Genomic DNA, 24,280 nt, shown 5'->3' with positions numbered 1-24,280 from the left:
AGTTCCTTGACGGAGAGGGTGTTCCCTGTGTGCGTGTGCGTAAAAACGCAGAAGTATAAATCGGCCTTCATTCGCAACAACGCAGGCTAATCGATTTGCTAACGGTAGCTAGCCTACCTGTTTCTTCCTTAGCAAAAATCATGCCGTGACAAAACCCAGCGAAAAGTTTATTCCGAAAATCACAAATTTCAGACAGAATTGACCGACAAGTACGCATTTGTGTTGCCGGTGGGGAGCACAAAACCGATGTGTTTAATCTGCATTGAGACGGTTGCCCTTGTCAAAAGTGGTAGAGCTCATGTAAAATGTCAGTATGACACACAGCATACACACTTTGAACAAAATTACCCCCAGAACTCTGGTCTATGGGAGAAAGATTTCCAGGGCCACGGGCACTGTGCCCTCCTAAACCTAAGTCAATTTTGAATGGGAGTCAATGGGAGAGGTAAGGGCCAGAAAAATAAACCATGGTCCGTTCCGGACCCTGGACTGAATGGAAATTTGGTGAGTGGACCTTTTGAGTTTCTAATTGAGTACCCCTGTTTTAGGGGAAACCGAGCTCTCCTTGCAGTCTTAAAGAAATCTCCTACTGTCATGGATTTTATAAGGAAGGTGACCAAGGCATACACAGCTTGTGGCAAGTAGAACAAACTACCTCTCAAAAGTAAGAATCTACAGGCCTTGTAATCCATTGATCTTGTGGTGAGGGGACATTCTCAGGCTGTTACTCAGCTGAAGGAGTTGGCTAGGATTATTAACATTTAGTGCCCTTAGAGGTGGCCAGAAGAAGAGGAAGAAGGAGTAAAACCAGAAGAAGTGCTAGATAATTTAATAGGGTTTGTCTCAGAATAAAAAATTATATTTAATATTACAAATTAGTGTCGGTGTGTTTTGATCTTCAGAATGTAATTTTACTCTATGTGCATATAGGGTTGGGCAAGGGATGTCAGGGGGTTAGTGGCAATGTAAGTATGGATATTTGCCACAGGGCGAGGGCTTCAATTACTTCTCTCTTTTTTGACCATACATGTGTTTGCATCCCGGTACTAAAGTTGAATTCGTAATGTTTTTAGCGATGCTAGCGTTATGTTGCTAGCTAGCCTATAACATTTCACTGGGTCTTGCAGCTGTTTCTGATTAACTGAAATTATTTTGAAATGTTCTATTCTACCAGCCATTTGCCTACTTTAGCAAGTCACTGTATTTCCAAGCCCTGATAGTGTAACTGAGACGACACAGTAAATAATTCCTCTTTCAAGTAATAAGCCCCCGTTCAGGTGGTGAGCATTCAATTAGCTGCACGGTCTGCAGAGATCTTGAGACAAAGCCACTTTTTTGTTCTAAAACCGGACTATAAACCACTTCGAAATATAAGCCGCACAAGCAAACTGTAAAATCGGAATACAAGCTGCGGCTTCTTTTCAACCACAGTGCAACTGCTCATCTCAATTGCTTCATCATCATCGCCTACTACCCCTTCTGGGGCTTAGGCCGCCAACAACAAAGAGTTCTCCAAGCATCTTGGTCCTCAGCCAACATCTCAAGCTGTCCCCAAGTGTAGCCCATTTTCTTGGCATCTACCTTCCAGTCTCTGCGCCAGGTGTTTCGCGGCCGACTTCTCTGTCTTTTCCCTTGGGGATTTCACTTGAGGGACTGTCTTGTGATGTTTGTGGCTGGTTTGCGGAGAGTATGGCCTATCCATCTCCAACGTCGTCACATAAGATATCAATTCTTTACACAGTCTTATAATGACATCTCGAATATTGTAGTGTTTAGTAAAATGCAGTGCCTAGTACGGTTCAAACCGTACAGTTCAAACTACATTCTTTTATACAACACAATTCTGACGTTGCCAAATTACAGCTATGCCCATGATCCAATCTATTGTGACCTGTTGCACAGTTCTGTTCCACAGTTCTGTAGTCCGAATCGTACAAACAGGGCCCTTCGACGTCGCTAAAGTGGTCAGCGAGATTGCTAAAATGATCCCAGATGTCTTTTAAGCATGAACCACGTTTTTGTTCAAACTCTGTAGTTCTAGGAACCAGGAAAACCAAACCAAACCTGGCCATCTCTATTTTGACTTCTGCTACCCAGGCTGGATGCGTGGCTGGCCGCCGCAGCAGACTGCCTAGAACACTTCCCCGATCAGCTCATCGTGGCGGCTGGGGAGCACCTCCAACAGCAGGGAGGTGAAGGTGGGGTTGAGCAAAGCCCGGCAGAGAAGGAGGGGCCCCTGAAGAGACTACTGTTCGACACCATTGCCAAGTACTACAGCGGCCAGGAGCGGGCGCCGCTCCTCTCAGACCGCTACCTGGAGGTCCATGCTGGCATCCTTGGTCTGCTGGGTGAGAACCAAGGAGGAGATGTATATGGGGGGAAATGGACGGAGGCACGGGATGGTTGCAGAGTATCGTTCAGCCAGCAGTTGCCACCATAGTCGTAAACGGCCCCCAAGAAAATCTGTTCTCAATCCTTTGTTCACCTTTTCACCTGTCTGCTGCGTGTCCTGTCCACCCCTCTCCCTCACCCTTACCACCAACCCTCCTCCCCACCACCCCCTCCAGACTGTGGCAAGATGGCCGAGTGCACCAGGGCGTGCCAGCTGTGTTTACGCTTGTTGGAGCCCGGAGCCAGAGACGAGCTGAGGAGACTCCTGGCATTCATGGCCGTAGCTACCCAGCCGGAGGCCTACCGTCTGCACAAGCAGGTATCCCCCCCGAAACTTCTGGGAGATAGCTCTACCTAAAATGGCTGCAGAAACGCCACAGGCAAAGGCCAGCTGATAACATGTAGCTAGCTATGTTTCCAGGCTGTGATCACTGTTGGGGAAGTTACTTCAAAAAAGTAATTCATTGCTAATTACAAATTACTTCAATATTGTATTTAAAATACTTTTGTGATTACTCTGTCTGAAAAGTAATTTAATTACTCAATAAGTAATGTAATGCATTACTTCTTACAATCCCTATAAACCTTGACTGGATAGACAACAGAAAGGAAACTTTCAATAATTAAATAAAGTCAAACTTGGAATAGTTTAGCCTTTTAGCTTTTTTAAAACATAGCCTACTAATACTTAACATTTTAGTAACACGTATAAGACTGCGACCAAATGGTCGCATTTTGCGACCAATTTTTGAGACAGTGCAAGCATTTTTTAACACTCGCGCATGTGCGAAATTTTGAATTCATTGGGTGTGCACAATGTCAGCACACGTTAGCAACGACGCATAGATACGACGTTCTGGTAAGACAGCGATATCAGTGTTCCTTCTGCATTAGTACCGTAGCTAAAAGTCTAGGAAAGTTGATAACATTTTTCGCTAGGTACCTATAAACCTAGCTAAAACTATTGGAAAGTTTAGGCTTTTTTCGCTAGGTTCCTACGAACGTCTTAATCCGCCAGACAAGTGGGTGCCCCTTCATTCTTTTGGTGAGCAGTTTCACGAGCCTTTCTTACCCGGCGTCATGGAGCCTAGCAGATAAATACTTATTGTGAGAATGCTGTTAAGCATCAGTTCTTCCGCTGTTTTTTGGCCTTTAACTAGTCCTGCATACTTTCACCAATTCCTACAATTTTTTTTATCAAAACGTTCAGCTCCTTCAGGAGATGATGGCCATGACTTCTGGTATTTCTCACTTTTATACTTTTTAAAGAACTAAGGTTTTTGTGCAAATTATTCTCCCATTAAAAGTAACAGTAAATCCTTTCAAATCATTAAAAAGCTTCCTCCTCTTTCAAACTTAACTGTTTCAGCTTTCAGCTAGAGACACCATTCAACCTTTAAAATGTTCAGAAGACACTCAGCTATTCTCAAATGATTCAGCTTTTTCAAATATATTCAGCCAATTTTGAAATGTGACAGTTTTAAATACATGAAAATGTAGCTCCTTCTTGATTTTTATGATTTTTCGGATATTCAACTAAATTGTCAAACAAATTCCTCTGACGTTCATATAGTTTAACTTACAGAAACAAGTTATACCTTAAAATGTAGGAAAACTTGTCCTCTTTCAGCCAATGTGACTACTAAAGAGCTCACATTTACAGATTTTCAGCTTTGAGCCTTGAAGCGAGAGCAGCCTTTCAAATTCTCTCACTAACTTCAATGGAGAGGTGGGTAAAATTTGTCAATGAATTTTCCAAAGTAGACGTGTTTTTAAAGTGTCGGTAGAGTCGTATTTCTGACCGCACAGACATATAAAGGACATGGTTTTGGGAGAGTCTTGGGTCTCGGAAAATATCCTCATTTTCGGATTGGACATATAGTATCGAGGTTAACTTGTTTGAGGTGTGGATTCCAGCTAAATTTGTGATTTTCTCTGCCCAGCTTGTTAGCGATCACAGCTGCGCCATCACCGTGGCAACCAAACAGACACGCACCATGAAAGCAGAATTGGGTGACGTTTTGGAAACTGCCAAAAGAGTTGTATTTCTGACCGCACAGACACACACAGGATATCAATGGTTTCGGCAGAGTCTTGGGTCTCGGAAAATATCTGTATTTTTTGGATTGGACGTACAGTTTTGCGTCTAGGTTAACTTGTTTGAGGTGTGGATTCTAACTACATTTCTCATAATCGAGCTAGCGTGATGCCTCTCCCCATAACTAGGTTAATCAACTTTTTTTCCACAATCGACCAAATTGTCCAAACAAGGTATGTACATTGAGCTTAAAGTGTACATAATCTAGCTAGATCGTTTTTATTTTAGCAAGTTTTAGAGAAATCTGCGAGGCGCGACTGTCATAGCTGACCGTCACCAACAGCCAAACCAGGGCTGGGGTACAGTAACGCTAAGTGTTTTCTGCAGCTGGAGTTAATCCTACGAACAAATGCTTTGTAACTGGAAAGTTTTTACTTTTAATTGACAATATTGAACACAGATGTAAAGTAACTTGTCTTTACTCTAAATATCTTCTCCGTTTTCAATTTGAAGTAGTAGATATACTTATGTAGGAAATCTTCCATTGCATCCTCTCTCTCTAGCTTCACGCCGTCGGTTATTATTCAAGCCTACGGTATTAATACATACCACTTTGACACACCTGCAAGAAATGATCCGCTGGTTAGATGTAGCATGATCTTGTTATTTACTATAAAAAAAACTCACCAGGGACAACGACAATATCAGTAAACCTGCACTATGAATTATTATTTTGATGTAATCTTAAATTAAGTGTCTGAACAGGACTGGGTGTGCAGGCACGCATGATTATTTTCTCCTCCGTTTTGAGATTCTAGATTAGAAATGTTGCCAGTCTGTTGCCAATGACCAGCGGTTGCTACGTTTTTCCAGCAAGTTCCAGTCATTCCAGTGTTGTCCTCTTACCTTCAAATTCGTTCAACCCAGACTTGAGCAACTGGTTTTCTGCTCAATTTTCACATTTACCTGCAGCTCATCTTTCTGAAATGTTCCCCTTTTTGTTTTGCATTTTTCTTCTTCTTTTCTTCCGTTTTCTGCCTACATCTTGCTCCAGGTACTTTAAAAAATACATTTCACAGCAGTATCTTCCAACTGCCAGTACTTTTACATTGTTTCCCTCTTTTCTGTACGTTTCTGCATTAATCTTGCTGCAGGTCCTTTCTAACATACATTTCAGGCCTTTTGAAACTCCAGCAATTTTTTTTTTGCTAAATGTTCACATTTTTATGCATTGTTTCTCTTCTTTCTGATTTTCTTCACTTTGTGTAGCATTTTTCTTCTCTTTTCTGTAGTTTTATGCCTTCGTCCAGCTCCAGCCCCTATTTAAAATACCTTTCGGTCGCTTTGAAGCTTCAGCTTATAACTTTCTGAAAATGTTCAACATTTTCAGCTTGCATAGCATTGTCAGCTATCCCCATTCAGGTTTTCAGCATTCTCACTGCTGTTTCGCAGGGACAGCCTTCTAGTTAAGCACTAGAGTTGCTACTGTATCTCTGCATGTGTTTCAGCTGTTGCGCTGTTATACTCAGCAAGTATCGTGTTGTGGTGTCGGAGGACTGATCGAAAAGTGCATCATACATTTAAGTCATTTAGCGAAGACTTGCATGTATAGTACGTAATGTCAAATTAAATAATGTATTTAAACTCAAGCTTATATGGTGCGTCGCCGTATATCAGTTGTAAAAATGACAGTAAAAAAAACGGACCCAGGCACACCCCACAATTTCCCAAGAAATTGTCCCAGGGGCAATTCTAGGATCAGACTTTAGGGGTGCTCAGCCCTCAATGAGAATGTGACATTGTGTCTTGCAAAAGTGCTAAACGTAAACCCCCTTGCTAATATAAATCCTTTATTTCACTGGATAACAATTAATACATTTATGTATTATTATGCAAAATATTGAATCAAAAAAACTAAGGATGTCCCTTTCTTCATGAACTACCAGCATCAAATGCTAATAAACAATATATTTAAAAAATATATTATTTTTAGGGGTGCTGAGATTAAATTTTGGGGTGCTTGAGCAGTCCTAAAAGGGGTCTAAAATTGCCACTGAATTGTACCCTCTCTAGTTACATTAATAAATGCATTGCAGGTCAATATAAGGTGTGCCCCAATTTTTTTTGCTTGCGCTCCTTAAATTTTCAGTCAGGGGCTACTATGCTCCTTGTAAAAAAAGTTAGTGTGGAGCCCTGTGTAACCTTCTTTCATCTTTAGTTACCAAACAATATGTGCATAACACAAAAGCTTAACTTGAAGTTAAACATGACATCACAGGATTCTACAGTACGCAGCAGTAGCATCCCTCCTGCAATCTAGTTTGCAATAATTTTTTGAAGCTCACCTTCAGACACCTTCTGCTATGGCTAGGTAAAATCAAGTTCTGCCTGCTTAACAGGTGTTGCTGATGTGTTATCTGTCAATGCCAAAGTACATTTTTGTCTGTGCAAACTTTCATGGCCCTTTCTGATTCTGATGAACATTGATCACTCAAATGTTCGTCGATGTTGCCTTGTGAGGTACTTTAGTAGGTTACTTGTGGTAGCCGCAGCCACATAGTTTTTTCTCCCCAGGACATAGCTTGCACTTACATTAATGTTCTTGTCAACCTGTGAAAAGAGGTAAAGTACTTGGAAACAGCTAGAGCTTCTTGCTTTGACCGAGTCCGAAATCTTCCACTTCAAACCTCTAGAGCCCGCGCTAATTTTAATTCAATATTGATTTATACAGAACTGTTTGACTAATGTTTGACATTTCAAGATTATTTATGTTTTTGGGGGCATATTTTCAGTTTGAAGATGGTACTGTTTGACGGTTCCAGCTGAGATACTGCCGGTGACAATGTTGTTAGAATCAGCATGTTTCAAAGGGGGTTCTTTATTAATGAAATGCTACATCAGTAAATGCTTCAAAATATTACTTGAAGGAAAAAACTTATGACAACCGTTTGACGGTTAAGGCTTGAAATACGTTTTTGTGGCAAAAAGTGCCTTGTGTGACACAAGGGAACTCGGTGCTAGCCTGAACCTAAACCTCACAACGTCATCACACGTTAGCATCGACGCATAGATACGACGTTCTAGTAAGTAGGGGTGCACCGATCCGATATTAAGATCGGATATCAGCCCGATATTTACAAAATAGCTGGATCGGGATCAGAAAAATGAACAGATCCACTGGCCAATCCATCAATTTTTTTGTCGCAGCACATCCCATGTCATTTCCCATGAGATTTCATTTCCTATGAAATCTCCAATTTGATTGTAGTTTTTGCATGTTCAACATGGATTATAGGTCGAAAGTTGAATGAATGAGTATTTATGTCCTTTTGATTTCTTACAGGGTGAGTCGTTGTTGCCCATAACACGCTAGCATTCTGCTAATGAATGCTGATTGGTTAGTGAAGGACTGATACGACCAGAGCTCCCGCTTGATAGCATCCGAAGCGGAATCAGAATGTCAGAGCATTAGCAACAACATTAGCAAGCCAAAACTCTTTCTAGTATGTGTATTGACAGGGAGAGCCTAACCTGTAAGCTGTGTTGTCGATGCCTTGAGAGAAAAAAGTAAGTGACCAGAGCTTGCCGTAAAGCAGTAGCTCTGGTCGTATGATGTGTATGACGTCAATGACATTCTCAAAGGCTTTTTAGAACAGATAGGCGACTTTAAAACAATCTAACAGCCAGCAGTGTGTATTTTTTTTGCCTCCCCTTTCGAATTCAGAATTCAAATTACAAGACAAAAAATTATATCCTGAGAAAAGTGGATTTTCAGGGGTACCGCTCCATAGACCTCCATTCATTCTGCACTCGCTCGTTAGCGCCCTCACATGGAACTTCAACCAGTTTAGAACCCGGAAGTTTTGTTCAGTCTTGTTTTATACGCATCTGTACTATTAGCTCAGGCTTTTCTTCCCTCCCTCCCCTTCTCCCTCCCTCCCTCCCTTTCTCCCTCCCTTTCTCCCTCCCTCCCTCCCTCCCTCCCTCCCTCCTTTTCTCCCCCCTTCTCCCTCCCTCCCTCCCTTTCTCCCTCCCCTCCCCTTCTCCCTCCCTCACTCGTCAAGAGACGTTAACAAAAAATGTATACCTGGCGCAGGGTTGACGAGGTTGTCGGTGAGTCCCTGGTGTGTTAAATTCAGTCTCGTCACTTTATCTAGCTACAGTACGTAACCTAGCTCTAACTTTCTTCTGTGCTAGCTGCATACTGTACTAGTCTAGCTACAGTAGTCTAGTTTACCCGGCACACGATTGACATTCAACGTTGAAATGCTGGTAAATGTGTAGTGGTAAATACAGTAAATGTGTAGTGGCCATAACCTAGCAAATGTTACCGGAAAAATGTTTGAAGTGCTGTACAGTACTGTAGCCTACAGCCTAGTTGACAAGATCATGCAACATCTAGTCAGTATATCTGATTCCTTGCATCATGCAGTTGTAACGGGTGTAAACCTGTGAAACTCACTCCTCAGGTATGTAATGGGCTACCCGCGTCAACGAATAGCTAGCTTTTCTTTGGCATAGCTGGTAGTGGTTGCGCTTGGCAAGTCAGAGGTCGTGCGTTCGAGCACAGCGAATGGCGAACAACCCCTTGTAGTGACGGAGCGTGGCCACGTCCGTTACATACCGTCACATTGGTGCCGTGACCCGGATTCTCGAGGTTAGCGCTAGCTAACCGCCGGAGTGAAATTCAGTGGGGTGAATGTAACGGGTGTGAACCTGTGAAACTCACTCCTCAGGAATGTAATGGGCTACCCGCGTCAACGAATAGCTAGCTTTTCTTTTTGTCGTAGCTTGTAGTGGTTGCGCTTGGCAAGTCAGAGGTCGTGCGTTCGAGCCCAGCGAGTGGCGAACGACGCCTTGTAGTGACGGAGCGTGGCCACGTCCGTTACATACCGTCACACAGTGTAAAAGCTGTATTTTGATCGAAACAGGAGCACCTATATTTATATCAATAATGATCGATATTGTAAGTACATGAACCTAAGTCTGCACACTTGTCCATGACACCGTTTTACACAAACTACAACAGTGACCTTAGAGAACTACAACTCTGTATTAACTTTTCTAACACGCCCCTGAGCGTGGAGCACTGTGGTAAGGCAAGCTGTGCAGAGCGTTAAAAAACGCTGCAGTGTGAACGCACCGTAACAGCCGCAGACTAGTTGGCTCGTAATATCTCCACACAGCTGCCTCTTTGGCTCGCTCCATGTTGCTTTTAAGTTTCTGTCCACTGGTTGGACACTAGCTGTACACCGCACGGTGCAATGCTTCAAGCTAAAAACTTCCATGGTTCACACACCAGCGACAACAAATAAATGATCAAATGTGTTTGTATAGTCCTTTTTACACGCAAGTATGGGCTTCACATACGCCCATAGAACTGCCCCTCAACCAACCTAAACCCTCAAGGAACACAAGGAAAAACTCCCAGAAAAACTCCCAACATGAGTTTGGGGTTTTGAAACGCCAAAATCCATTGTTCAGCTTTATAAATGTTGGACGGGACCGGGGAACTCGCTGTTGGCCGTCATGGTTTCCAGTTGACGACCAGGTCCAGCATCGGCAGACCGACAACCAGGCAGGTGCTTACAACTCAATCCCCCCACAACACAGGGGATGTGTGGAGGGGGGACAGAGAGAGGAGAGCAGGGATTAGAGTATGCCAGGAGCAGCTAACAGTGACAGTCATAATAGAATGAGATCCCCACCGGTCAAGTGTGGACTAGTGCAGCAATTTAACAGAGCAAAAAGGGGTATTTGATGCAGCCCCACACACCAAGACAGCGACAGCCCCCCTCGGTTGGAACATGAAATCTGTTCCAGGGGAAAGAACTCTAAAATAAGTTGTACTTGTACGAATAAGGATGAAAATGACCCGTCCCCAGTTGTGTCCAACTAGTAACAGAAACTATAACAGTAGCAATATACAGTAACAGGTTTACTTTATTTGTAGCATGTATATGGGGCAATATGAACATATAAGCTATAATTACAATTAAAAAATTGTGTGATACACACATAGGCAAACACACACCCCAGGTTTACATAGAAAGTAAATAAACACATGTTTACACCTTTATCAATCGTAGAATTGACTAAATAAGAACGTTTTTAACCTAATTTTAAATGTCGAAACAGGATCAGCCTCCTTAATTGAGACAGGTAATTTGTTCCAGAGAAGAGGTGCTCTATATGAGAACGCCCTACCTACAGCTGTTTTTTTTCTTAATTTTGGGAACCACCAGATAGCCGGCATCTTGAGATCTAAGTTTCCTTGCGGGGCAATAGGGTGCAAGGAGACCGGAGAGGTACAGTGGTGCCAATCCATGCAGAGATGTGTAAGTTAGTAGTAGAACTTTGAAATCAGCTCTGGCTTGGATAGGGAGCCAGTGTAAAGAGACAAGAGTATATGTTATGTGATCAAACTTTATTTTTCTGCAAACACAACACCACATATGGCCACTATCTTGATTGGAGATGCCATGACAGCACATGTTAAACTGGCAAAGACAGAAAATATTTGTCTTAGCAACACATCTGTCGAGGAACTGTCATCAGAGGTACAAACAATCCTCAACAATAAACCAAACAACCCTAAGATTATCATCCACACTGGCTCGTTTGATATCCTACACAAGAAAACTGGCACTGAGATACTTAAAAAACATTTCACCCAGCTACTGAACACACTCAACAGATATCAAGGTGTATTCATCAGTGGACCGATTGCATGCTTTCACAGAGGAAAAGAAGCCTTTAGTCGACTATCTTTCAACACATGGTTGGCATCTGTCTGTCTGGCACACAAACTGAGATTTATCGATAATTTCAATGTGTTCTGGAACTGTGCAGACCGTTTTCAAGCTGACGGACTCCACCCAAACCGTAGAGGATCTCGACTACTAACAGCAAACATCAGTCACGTGCTCCTGACCACAAATCAAGTTTCTCTCTCTATCCCTGTTGTTTCTAAGCTGACTGACGCATCCCAATCAACCTCCCATGGAACAGAACATTCAAACAGCCTCCTGCAAGGTCATGGGCCCTGCACAGATCTGTACCCCCCGGATGAATTCCCTTGTGATGGAACAGCTCAGTGTCATAGACTTTCTCCAAGAAACGGTACTCTAGGACAGCCACCATGCTATTTTATTAGACATACCAGTCATCATCACAAACAGAAAATGGCATGGTAAAATGCATGGTTACAAACCTGAAACTAGTGTTAGAAGTCACAGAACTATCCATATTCTTCCAACAGATTTATCAACACCTGTTTTATCTGTTAATACCCCACAGATGAAACTGGCCCTTCTAAATGTTAGATCACTAAATAACAAAACATTTTGAGTTAATGATCTGATCAAAGAAAACAACTTAGACTGCATCTGTCTAACAGAAACCTGACTAAACAATGACACGGCAACAGCAACTCTAATAGAAGCGTGTCCACCCGATTACAGCTTTCACCAAGTTTCTAGGAAATCAAAAAAAGGTGGAGTCGCAGCTATTTTCTCATCTAAACTGTTGTTCAAAATCACTGAGCTAGGTGAATTCACATCATATGAATATCTTGCTATAGAGCTCAAAACCGAATCAATACTTTTTGTTATTATATATCGGCCACCCAAGCACTCGCCAATATTCATACAAGAATTCTCTGAACTATTATCACTATGTGTCACTAGATATGACAAAGTAGTTTTAAACAGAGACTTAAATATCCAAGTAAATAAAAAAGCAGACCCAAGAACTATTGAGCTCTTAAATCTCCTTGACAGTTTCAATCTAATTCAACACATAACAGACCCAACACACCGGCACGGAAACACACTAGATCTAGTGATATCAACTGTACTAAATATCAAATAAAAATATCGATATAGCTATGATAAAATGTTCTGAACAATTTGCTCTATATGAGCCAACTAGTCATGATTGCTCTCTGAATGAAATGGTAGACAACCTCAATGATGCACTATTATCTGTGTTAGACTCTGTTGCACCACTGAAAACCAAAAAGAGGTGCACAAGCAGAACCTCCCCATGGCTGAGAAAAAAAAAATGTTAGTGAAACGAAAAGAAAATGCCGTGCAGCAGAGAGAAAATGGAGGAAAACAAAGATCACTATCCACTACAATATCTACAAAGATACACTAACCACCTATAACAAAACCATCCGTCTAGCAAGGAGAGAATATTTCTCCAACATTATTACAGAAAATGCCAGAAATTCCAGAGTTCTTTTCTCCACCATTGACCAGCTGCTAAACACTGTCCCTGTCCCACCCCCATCCTCAGCAGTTACATGTGAAGAGCTTGCTTTGTTCTTCAAGAACAAAATAACTTTGATCAGAGCTAGTATTATTAAAAGTGGGGTCGAAACTGACATCAGTAGATTCTGCAACATAACCATGAGCACATTTACCTGTATCACACTTAGTGAACTTTCCAAAATTGTCAGCGAATCAAATAAATCAGAGGTGACGAGTCTCGGTGTAATCCTGGACTCAGATTTGAATTTCAACTCTCACATAAATAAAGTGACCAAAACAGCTTTCTTTCACCTGAGAAATATAGCAAAGGTATGACCATTCATAAACCAAAATGATGCAGAGTGGATGCAGGCTGGACTACTGTTACGCACTTTTCACTGATCTTCCCAAGAAAACCACTGAAAGACTACAGCTCATTCAAAATTCTGCAGCTAGATTATTAACCAAAACTAAAAGGAGAGAACACATCAGTCCTGTCCTAGCTACTTTACACTGGCTCCCTGTCACTTTCAGAATTGACTTTAAGGTCCTTTTCCTCACATACAAAGCTCTACACGGACAAGGACCTAGCTACATTGCTAATTCCCTTATAAACTACACACCAGCTAGAACACTGCGATCATCAAATGCAGGCCTATTAGAGGTCACCAGAAGCAGTCATAAGAAGATTGGTCATTCGGCCTTTACTAATTATGCCCCAAAACTATGGAACAAATTACCCATAAATATTAGGGAAGCACGCTAGACATTTTTAAAAGACAGCTTAAAACCTACCTTTTTACCGAAGCATTTAAGTAATTTTATCTCTGAAGGGTTTTACTACTTTTTTTAGATATATTATTGTTGCTATTTTAATTATGACTTTTATCACTTGTATTATTGTTTTTATTGATTTTATGTAAAGCACCTTGAGCTACAATTCTTGTATGAAATGTGCTATATAAATAAAGTCTTACTTACTTTTCTAGTCAATAGTCTAGCAGCAGCATTTTGCACCCGCAAATAAGAATTCAAATATATTTTTTTACATGTTTACAATGTTTGGTAACTGTTTGATTAATGTTGTATGTTTGACCAATACACAATTTTATTTCTACTGCTACATTTTATTTATTTTAATACGTTTGATTACATTCTATTTTTGCATTTTGAATCCACAATAGTTTTTAAAATAACAAATAAATAAGAATTCAGTACATTACATCAGTTATTTTGTCTTAGTTAGGAAAGTCTGGTGCCTTTAGTCTCTTCCACATGGTGGAAGGAAGATATAAGATGGGAGGAATACAGTTTATTATTAATTCAACAACGGTATCAGATCGGTATCGGGTATCGACAGATTCTCAAAGCCCAGGTATCGGTATTGAGACGGAAAAAGTCGGATTGGTGCATCCCTACAAGTAAGACAGACAGCGATATCAGCGAGCCCTCAGCATTAGTACCTTAGCTAAAAGTCAAAGAAAGTTGAGGCTACTTGGTTCCCCTTCGTTCTTTTGGTGAGCAGTCTCACAAGCCCTATTTACCTGGCGTCATGGAGCCGACCAGCTAAATAGTTATTTAGCACTAGCGTTGATACCTCATATACCAACAGCTGGCAGCTGTGCTCTGTTTTGCTCCTAGATTCAGACCTATCCCCGGTAAATTGTAGAGCTAGCTAATTACTAGACTTCTGCTGTGTGGGAATCGCAGGAGCTAATCAGTCGAAGGACATACTAAAATACAGGGTGTTGATATTCACAGCCTGGAAACATACCCATCTGCAACCGACGCAAACACACCCCACAATTTCCCCAGCAATCATCCATCTGAATTCAGCATCAGATGAGCTAATGAATACATGATGGATGGATGAATGAATTAGTTGTCTTTTGTCTGCCTTTTGACGTGATAAGGAACTGACCCGTGGGGCAGGGCATATTGCTGTCCCACTGTGTGACCCTAATCCAAGCTCCTTCTGTTCTGCTCAAGACTGAAAACAGGGCCCTGATCAGCAGAATGTTCCAGAAAGGCATCATCCAGAACAAGGATCTCAGCCGCTCCCAGATTGAGACTCTGGTGCTGTTCCTCATGGACAACCACACTCAGCTGTTCAAGGTAGGGCTTCCCAGAGCTACAGTCCAACCATTCAGAGAAAGAGGTTTGAATACTCACGTTTGCTTTGAGACCTACCTGACACCTGTGGTTGTATTATTAGGCTGGTCTTTACAGGATAGGCTGATCAAATTTGCATTGCTGGGAAATCCTATCCTGGAAAGACAAGCAATGGAAATGTGATCAGTCTATCCTTGAAAGACCAGCCTAATAATACATTACTTTGGTAGTTAGTGACAACTAGTCACCTTACTGAACCAATGTCTCCCCCCCTCCCCCATTAATATAAACAGACCCCCATATCACTGATTGAAGCTGTAAGGAGGACACTGCAAACCCTGCAACTGGGTAGAGACCCGGACTCCATTGCCAGTAAGTCAGTATGTTTTTGTTACCACTGTAACATCCTGGTACAGTGTTTCTTATTGAAAGAGCATGGTCAATGTTTGGTATTTAATATGCATCCATACTGTGATCCCAAAGCAGGTTGTATTTCATCAACCACTGATCATCCCGTGTCTGTCTCCTGTTTCCCCCTATCCCTTTTTCCCTGGTTTGGCTGCAGCGTTCACCTTCTGTCAGCAGGTGTCCCCACAGCAGTACGAGGACCAACGCGACGCGGCCACGCTGGACAGCCTAAAGCAGCTGCTGCAGCAGGTGTCCCTGGACGCCCGGCTGTCCACAAAGGACAGGGGCCGGCTGGTCAAAGACTTCCAGAGGCACCACCCTATGGTCTTCCTCCAGCACTTCTCCTCCACTTTCTAGGTGGAACCTCTGAGGAACCGTAGCCCCACCTTGTGGTCAAACGTGTTGCGCTTTAGTCAACCCCATGTTCGTATAGATCGAAGCGGATAGGGATCGGTAGATGGTAAGAAGTCCACCTTGCCTAACAAAGGGCTAGGTGGATTTGGAGCCAAATTGCATTTGGCTACCAAGACAGATCTAAATGGGAAGGTACAGGGTACAAATTGAGCTGTTTCATGGCTTTTGGAGAATTTTGTCTAATTTTGATTCAGGAAATTCTGATTATCTGTTTTGGATTAATGTTTGTACCAGAATATTGATACCGTTCTCATAGGTTTGGATGTGTAATTCATCAGATACCATTACTAGCCGTCTGATGTGTAATGTTGGCCAAAGTAATAAAGGTATTAGGTTGTTTGGTATGTTAAACTTTGAATGTTGTTGTTATGAGGATGTGCCTTTCATGTGGAATACAATTGGATTACCAGGGGCCTGTTCAACACAAACATTTGATGTTGGAAAGTACAGTGAACTATACCCTTATTAACAAAGTACTTTTGTTCAAAACGAATTAAGCCGTTTACAGTCAATCAGTATTTCAGTGTACTTAGACTAAATGTCAAACTATGACAGGCATGGGACTGAAAAGGGAATAGATAACGGCTAATGTTGTTAGGATCTACCTGAGAATAATGTGTACAAAGACCACAAATAATCACTATATAAAGCTAATGTGTTCAAAATGTGTTATATCAGAGACTGCTGTCCATCTAATAATTGCAACTGTATTAATCTTTCTGTAGCAAACACTGTTAAAGGAAATAATGCTGGAAATGTTGCACCACTGAAATTCATCACGTTTTACCTTTATTAGTTTAGCATTTTCAAATTTGAATGTTACTTTTGAGAAAAAGGGAATCATTTGTGAAGTGTTTACTGACAACATGCTTTTAATGCCATCGGCAAACATAGTGGATTTTAAACATAACAAATCCGTGTCTTGTACTAATGCTGACATTTATTTCATCTTGAAGGGTACAAAACAGAATTTGGATACATTGTATGAAATGGTTTTATGGTTCTTGTTTTGTGAAATTATAAATGGGCAGAGAGAAATATTTGAAGACCTTTTTATTTCTATTTACCTGCTTTTTAAGGTCATGTAATGTCATGTTTTAATTCTGGTTTGTTAGAATTCCATTGAATTATTTTGAAATGCACTTTTGAATTTGAAAATAATCCAATTACATTTATAATAATTTCACTGAAAATTAAATATATTATTACATTGAAAAGCACATAAGTATTAGTCTGAAAGTACATCATCTTATACAAAAGTATAAAACAAGCATTTAATTCAAATAAAAGAGAAAGCACAATACATGTATTGTTTGCACTCATGACGGCACTATGCTGTATGTGTTGTGGATGTAGTCTATGACGGCAGAAGTGCTGGCCAGGGAGTTGAAGACCTTCCTCTCTGGTTGAGAGCTCACCCGCTCCAGCATGTAGATGAGGTGGTGGTGGAAGCACGTAAAGGGTGTTCCCTGTTTTAAGGCCACGTCCACCCAGTTCCACACACACTCAAGGGGAGTCTCCTCGTACCCTGCGAACATGGCTGGGTTGGCCAAAAGCCCTCGTGCAGCCATCACACCTGCAGGACAAAAGACACGGGGTGGGTGAGGGAGAGATCAGTGGCATGAGACCATAACTTTGTCACTGTGCACATGTATGAGTACAGAGCCAGTAAAAGGTAGTTAGCCTCTAATCAGAAGTACAAATAGTAATGGCATATCAACAGGTATAAATTGCGACAAAGTATATTGGCAATAGGGAAATGAAACATAGACATCAAGGTTTTACACCGTTTGTGTACATGCATAAAACCTGACAAATGAAAAACAGTGAGGCAATCATACTGTAGTAGTTATGTTATATTAACAAGAGCAGTGGCTGACAATTCATGAGTCGATTAGTAACAGTAGGACTTTAAAGGTCAAGACCATAATCATGATTCAGCTCATCCACGAGACAATCGCTAACCCACTGACCATCGACACCAGTGAGCTTGTGGGTGGACTCCACATCCCTGAGGTACTTGATGTCTCCGTTGGCGATGACGGGAACAGACACGCTGTCTTTGATGGTTCTGATGGCTTCGTAATGGACCGGCTGGTGGCGTTCCTCTGCTGTCCGACCGTGAACCGTGATCCAGGACACGCCGGCTGCCTCTGCCTTCTGACACAGATCCACTGTCTGCCTGAGGTCCTTATGGATTCTGTAGGGGAGTGGAGACAGATTGTGCTTACAGTGGGAATTGTGGGAACTCTCTCTTAGGTAAAGGGCCTGTCAAGCAAAGGCCTATGAATAATGTGATTGGGCTTGATTGTTATAAATTTACTTTTAAATACAATTTCAACAAAGACCGTTACCTTATTTTGATCGAGACTGTGTAGTTAGGATTGTCCACTTGATTTCTGACCTGGTGAACCATGTCCTTGACAAGTTCAGGTTTATTTATCAAGCACGCCCCATAACCCTCTGCCATGGCCCACCTGAAAGCAACAGCAACAAGAAACCTGCTTTAAACAATTACGATTTTTCATGTATTGTATTTAGATAAATGTTTTTTTCATATCTGAAATCTTTGTATGAAATGCAATGTGGAGCATGGCCATATTGGCGTTTCTCCCCCCCTCCCCACAAGGTCCAGAGTAAAATAGGACCTCTGTCATGTGCACCTCTGGGGACAGCCACAATTGAGATCCACTCCGTCAGAGAAGGGTGCTACCGCACAGGCTGCATCTGCTAACGTTTGGGCATCGCTGGCAGCAAACTGCACAATCAGTGGGTGGTCGGCTGATAAGAGAATTAAGGGGGAAGGTAGATTTGGGACAGTAAAGCTAATGACTTGCATAGTTAGGTAAGAAGCGACACATCGTGAAACATTGCTTATTTTGAAGTACTGCAACTTAACGTTTAATTTACATTCACTTGTTGTAAATTCACTGTCTCTGGCCTTGATGGATCTCAGGAAGTCCGCAGAAACTATCATTGGAGTGAAGCAAATGTCACAGTCATATATCCTCACCAGAGACCTGAATGCCAACCTGTAAATTAGAAGAGGTACATTTTGACATCCACTACCTTAACAAATTTAACAAAATGGCATGACTGACAGCATTTTAAACTTACTTTGAATACCGGACCATTGGAGCACATATTTTTAGGACTTTGCCTTTTTCAAACAAGTCCATCACATTGGTATTCGGCATTTTGTGAATATATATTTTGTATCACGATTAAAAAATAGTGGGTCACGCATGCAGTATTATCCAGTTGATACATTTAAGACAGTGAAACTGATAAATCTACAAACATCAACATGCGGCAGAAATGCTTGGGGGCGGTACTTGGTGACGAGTTTTACTTGCGACTTTCAGCCGTTGATTTTTTTACTTTAATTGTTTTTCCTTAAGATATCGCAATTTTTTTCTTTGAACAATCGTTCATATGCATCTAGTGAACACAAAATTAAAAAGAATTACATTTGTGAAACTAAATGTAACTAATATGTGTTATGTCGATTGAATATGTCGTCATTGCATGTGATGAAGTGGCAATCATGGAGGAGAGTGAGGAAGCTTTCACAAATTCACTGCTAAAAGATGGTAATGTTACAATACTACGCTTTATGCTTGGTGTCGTTGTATTATGACATTATCGATAACAATGTGTGTATATAGTTTGTAATGTATACAGACCCTTACATTACATATAATAATGCACTTACGCAATAAACCACCCGAGACTTGCTAACAGCAAGTGCAGGCATCTGTGGGCCACAGTAGTTGGCAAATTAAAAATGAGTGTTACGGTTCAGTCACTTGTAAACATTACTGTAGTTATCCACGACCTTGGCTGACAAACGTGTGCGTGAAAAAGGATAAAGATAATTTTTTATTTTTTTTCAGAATGCTATTCAGACTTTGTGACCGAGGACTTTGACGTGAAAACGTACACAGCTCAGGCTATTCATCATGCTGTCATCGCCGAACAGCTGGCCAAGTTGGCCCAGGGAATCAGCCAGCTGGACAAGGAACTCCACAGCCAGGTAGCTGCACAATAAGTGACTCCATCGAATTATACATGGTGTTGTTACGATACACATTATGTACAACTAATAAAATGTGTTTCCCCTCGTCATGACTCTACAAACTTTATTCCTTGTGACAGGTGGTTGCCAGACATGAAGACTTACTTTCTCAAGCAACTGGGATTGAGTCTCTTGAAGGTAACACAGTATTTCTCTTCTACCTGATACTTCATTTTTTTTCTGTCCTTCCAAAGTCAGGGTGGGGCCCAGCCGCGATGCCAGCAATAATCAAGTTTGTCCTAAATATTTTAAGAAATTATAACCAATTTATATTGAACTGAAATACTCACCATTACTTTAAAAAAGCAAACATAAACATTGTATTGTTGCTTTAGTAAAATGTAGCCCGTTTCATAATGTCTCTCTCAGTTGACACAAGTTTTATGTAGGAGAGAGAGAGAAGACACGTGCATGCAATAAGTAAAGACCTATAAGGGGGGGCCCATTCACTGGACCTTTTCAGGGGCCCAGCCATTTCTATGGGCGGCTCTGGGTATGATTTAAATACATGTGCTGTGAAACTCTACTAGCTGTCAGACAAATGTCCTTGCCTATTCACATATTGGCCATGTGGGGGCGGTATACTATTAAATTAGATCCTTCCCCAATCCCCTGATACACTCAAAGCCAAAGTGGTGCATAGATTTCAAGAGGATATTTTTTGTCCAAAACAATAATAGTCTGAGGCATAAAGGCTCCCATACAAAAATACATACATTTATAGTGCAGAAACAGACAGAAAATGAAGTGCATGCCTTAAGCTCCTTGAGCTACAATTCTTGTATGAAATGTGCTATATAAATAAAGTCTTACTAAGCTCTTTGTTTGTCTTGCTGTTTCTCAGGTGTCCTCCAGATGATGCAGACCAGGATAGCTGCCTTACAGGGAGCTGTGGACAGGTAGGTCCAACCCCCCAAACCGCAGACATCACTATGGATCCAGATCAGTCGTTCTCAAAGTGTGGTCCGCGGACCACTGGTGGTCCGCCACTGCCCCCGTAGTTGTCTGCGACGGCCACAAGTAAATCATTGCGACATTTCTAACATGCAACTCAGAACGAAGAGAACACAGACAGTAGTGTCCTAATATTAAAGTAGGCTACTCATGTTCCGCATTCTGACACTGCAGCCTCTGCACGGGTTGTAGGCTACCATGTGAGAGAGTTCTCCCCTCCCAAAAAGAGTTGGTGGGTTCATAACCCGTCTTTTCCAAAACCTTTTCTCAGATAGGCTACCGATAACTTAACGATACGCATCAGGGAGGATGGATGGGAGCAGGGCCAGAGTGATGGCATCACTAGACAAGGTTTTACCAATAAATACAAAAACGGCTGTTTATTTTACATAAAGCTCAAAACTTCTGTGCTCAAATAATGGCCAAAAATGTTCGCATTAAGTGTGGAAATCCCTATCTTGCATCACATCAAACCCATACATCCTAGGTTTGGGCTCGAATGTTTACAACGTCTGGCTCCGTGCCTGATTAACATCAGATCGTCAAGCAGTCTCAAAACTTTTATTTTTTTCTTAGCGGAAACCAAAATTTGCAAAATACAATATCCCTTACAAAATCATGTGCCGCTAACAATTGTATGGTGCCAGGTCTGGGTCAGATGCTTGTTGTTCCGGGGATAAACTATTTAGTTGGATGGTCCGCGAGTTTTTATTTATTGACAAAGTGGTCCTTGGTCTGAAAAAGTTTGAGAAACACTGATCCAGATCCATTCAATCAAAAACCCCAAAACACATTCAAACTCTGTTTAGATCCTCAGGTTGTGGGGGGGGGGCGGATCTTAAATATTGGGAGTTATAATTATCATTATTAAGATTGAAACAATGCCCATATTGGCTATATCCATCCCATGCTTTCAGGTCAGACCAAGGGGCCGAGGTCTGGGAGCTGTCCCCATCAGCCCTAAATCTGACATTATAATTTTTATGCTGTAGGATAAGGACTAAGATTGTGGACCCTTACAACAAGATTGTCGCCAGGACTTCCCAGCTGGCCAGATTACAGGTACAATTTGTCTTCTTCATTTTGACTGTTGATTCCGTATTACTTTGTATTTCAATTGCAGGGGAAGATTGCCCCTCAAATGTTCTTTACCCGACTGGCCCTGATTATGAGTGTTCTATGGTGTCTCTTGGAAGCTATTGGTGGCCAAGCAGCAAAGCTGCGAAGCCACCTTAAGTGTTTTCTACCTTTTCTTATTATTATTGGGTGTGCTCAAGCCTTCGGCAAGTTAAATCAAATCAGTCTTTCAATAGGTGAAACTATGTGACTGCTAACCTGAACTTCATCGCCAAAGCCTAAACGTTATCTGTTCATGAAAATAATTAATTTCAGCCTAAACCGTACAAAGGAACATTAAATCGAATTCAAGCAACGCAATCGCTACAATGACAAACACAGCAGAAGTCTAGTAGTAGTACAATTTACCAGGGTCAGCTTCTCCACACAGGGCTACATTGCATTTTGCGTTTTTACTGACGATGATTGCTACCAGTGAGCTTTTTATGAATAAGCGATTTTCCCCTAAATAAATGTCAAGTTATTTACGTTTTTAGGGGCATATTCAGTTAGCAGATGGTACTGTTTCAATCGCGATTACATTTGAGATGGGCCTACTACTGGTGAGGTCTAACAACGTTGTTGTTAGAATAACCTTCAAAGGGGGTTCTGTATTAATGAATAAATGCAATATGAGTAGGCTAAATGCCTGAAAATATCACGAGAAGGGGGGGAAAAAAAGGACGTTCAAGTCAGAGTTTAGGACCATTTTTACACCGGACTGCCCAATTTATTCGTTTTGATTTCATGAGGCTGCTATTTAGCTGATCACCATTCCCTCTTGCAGGGGAAATGAGAAGACAAATGTTTCATTTTACACTTCACTCTTAGTATTTTGAGTTTTAAATGAGCAGCAACAAATGTATGCTTTTAAATCTATGTAATATAAATAATAAATATGCATTTTTATATAAAATATACAGAAATATCAATGTAATAAACAGACCCCTCTGCAATCGACGCAAGCAAGCACACCCTACAATTTTCCCTGAAACAATTTCCCCAGAAATTTTACCTTGTGTAGTTTAAGTGATTCCTTTGTCTCATAATATCTTAGGAGATCCCGTAGGGCTGTTCCCACTCTGTCGACTAGTCAATTTTCCGGTCGATATGCTCTTGGTCGACTAAGAATTTCGAGCTGCCGTACGGCAGTGTGAGATCTGATTCTCGTTTGTGTCACCATTGCAAAATTAAAAGGAAATGCTCCACAGAAATTGTAGATCATATTATTTAAGACAAAGAAAGCAACTCAAAAAATATATATAGTTAAAAGAAAATATGTTGTTTTCCTTTTCGTTAATCTGAACTTTGTTTTGTTTGTTTTTTGCACATGGCATGAGCACAATTGGCTGCCAAACTACAAACTCTGCCATAGCCTACTTGGGTGACAAACGTTGAATGCAAACTCTGCCAACAACAGTTTATTTTGTATAGTTCGACATTGAATATGATGTAGACTACCACCTAAAAAACCATAAGTTGTCCTACTTCTCATGCTAACACGCGCTGGGTTGAAAAATGAATATGCCCATTATAAGAATCACATCCAAATCGAATGACATTATCTTCTCCGGCCAAGACAACAATCTTTCTCTGTTGCACCGTTCCCCACTCAGCTTCTACATAAGTTTGCATGCTGCACTTTTTCAGGCAGTGAATAGCACGCTGATTTGCATGTTAAACAAACAATATTTTTAATTTGTAGTACATTGTAAGAGATACTAAATACCATTGGCATTCGGTTACAACAGGACTGGTGATACGAGTGTTATTATTAGTAGGCTATTAGCGGCTGAATCTGCAATGTCCAGCAACCTTGAGTCAGATCGGGAAAATGTTTACGTTTTTCTTTTGTGAAAAAAAAAAAAAAAAGCGTTTCAAATTTCAATTAGTCGATTTTCATATGTATTACCACTGTTTTGGTCTCTTTGTTGCCTCTCTGATTAATGCCGTCCTTGCTTGGTCCGTGAGTTTTGGTGGGCAGCCTTCTCTTGCCAGGTTTGTTGTGGTCCCATTTTCTTTCCTTTTTTTAATAATGGCTTTAATGGTGCTCCGTGGGATGTTCAAAGTTTTGGATATTTTTTTTATAACCCAACCCTGATCTGTACTTCTCCACAACGTTGTCCCTGACCTGTTTGGAGAGCTCCTTGGTCTTCATGGTGCCCCTTGCTTAGTGCCACCCCTTGCTTAGTGGTGTTACAGACTCTGGGGCCTTTCAGAACAGGTCTATATCCTGAGATCATGTGACACTTAGATTGCACACAGGTGGACTTTATTTAACTAATAATGTGACTTCTGAAGGTAATTAATTGCACCAGATCTTATTTAGAGGCTTAAAAGCAAAGGAGGTGAATACATATGCACGCACCACTTTTACATTATTTATTTTTTAGAATTTTTTGAAACAAGTTATTTTTTTCATTTCACTTCACCAATTTGAACTATTTTGTGTAGACCATTGTATGAAATCCAAATAAAAATCAGGTTGTAAGACAACAAAATAGGAAAAACGAC

The 24,280-nt window shown here is 41.2% G+C and overlaps 3 protein-coding genes across 5 annotated transcripts in view; 2 read left to right on the top strand and 1 right to left on the bottom strand.

The window, feature by feature from the left end:
- Nucleotides 1-16,393, top strand: part of depdc4 (DEP domain containing 4) — a 29,014-nt gene extending 12,621 nt beyond the window's left edge. For both annotated transcript variants that reach the window (XM_084701498.1, XM_084701497.1), the window contains exons 5-9: nt 2,098-2,348; nt 2,568-2,710; nt 14,674-14,799; nt 15,090-15,168; nt 15,362-16,393. In XM_084701498.1, the coding sequence (XP_084557624.1) occupies nt 2,098-2,348; nt 2,568-2,710; nt 14,674-14,799; nt 15,090-15,168; nt 15,362-15,561 (799 nt within the window). In that variant the 3' untranslated portion in view covers nt 15,562-16,393. The remainder of the gene's footprint in view (nt 1-2,097; nt 2,349-2,567; nt 2,711-14,673; nt 14,800-15,089; nt 15,169-15,361) is intronic.
- On the bottom strand, nt 16,386-18,941 carry dus4l (dihydrouridine synthase 4-like (S. cerevisiae)). Its single transcript, XM_084701499.1, has 6 exons — nt 18,736-18,941; nt 18,529-18,650; nt 18,282-18,399; nt 17,973-18,095; nt 17,592-17,818; nt 16,386-17,194 (listed from the first exon to the last, which is right to left on the bottom strand). Exons 1-6 carry the CDS (start codon nt 18,813-18,815, stop codon nt 16,938-16,940), a joined length of 927 nt encoding a protein of 308 aa, XP_084557625.1. The 5' UTR covers nt 18,816-18,941; the 3' UTR covers nt 16,386-16,937.
- A 129-nt stretch (nt 18,942-19,070) lies between these two features.
- cog5 (component of oligomeric golgi complex 5) overlaps nt 19,071-24,280 on the top strand; it is a 102,292-nt gene continuing 97,082 nt past the window's right edge. The window contains exons 1-5 of one of the 2 annotated variants that reach the window (XR_014762448.1): nt 19,071-19,211; nt 19,515-19,654; nt 19,777-19,834; nt 20,541-20,595; nt 21,643-21,712. Coding sequence is in view for 1 of the 2 variants with exons in the window: in XM_084701495.1 (XP_084557621.1) it covers nt 19,121-19,211; nt 19,515-19,654; nt 19,777-19,834; nt 20,541-20,595; nt 21,643-21,712 (414 nt within the window). In the remaining variant the exon portion in view is untranslated. The remainder of the gene's footprint in view (nt 19,212-19,514; nt 19,655-19,776; nt 19,835-20,540; nt 20,596-21,642; nt 21,713-24,280) is intronic. The other variant, XM_084701495.1, reaches the window with a different exon arrangement.

This window comes from Hypomesus nipponensis, chromosome 7 (genome assembly GCF_054491055.1).
Source record: "Hypomesus nipponensis isolate SF chromosome 7, ASM5449105v1, whole genome shotgun sequence".
Taxonomy (NCBI): domain Eukaryota; kingdom Metazoa; phylum Chordata; class Actinopteri; order Osmeriformes; family Osmeridae; genus Hypomesus; species Hypomesus nipponensis.
Note: the sequence above shows the minus strand (reverse complement) of the source record. Positions and strands in the feature narration are given on the sequence as shown.

What these genes read in the sequence shown, in the direction of transcription:
- dus4l (XM_084701499.1), bottom strand. Translation starts at nt 18,815, where the DNA reads ATGCCGAATACCAATGTGATGGACTTGTTTGAAAAAGGCAAAGTCCTA. An exon ending in CCAATGGTCCGGTATTCAAA is followed by an intron (nt 18,651 to 18,735) that starts GTAAGTTTAAAA and finishes TCTAATTTACAG; the next exon opens with GTTGGCATTCAGGTCTCTGG. An exon ending in TGAATTTACAACAAGTGAAT is followed by an intron (nt 18,400 to 18,528) that starts GTAAATTAAACG and finishes TTCTCTTATCAG; the next exon opens with CCGACCACCCACTGATTGTG.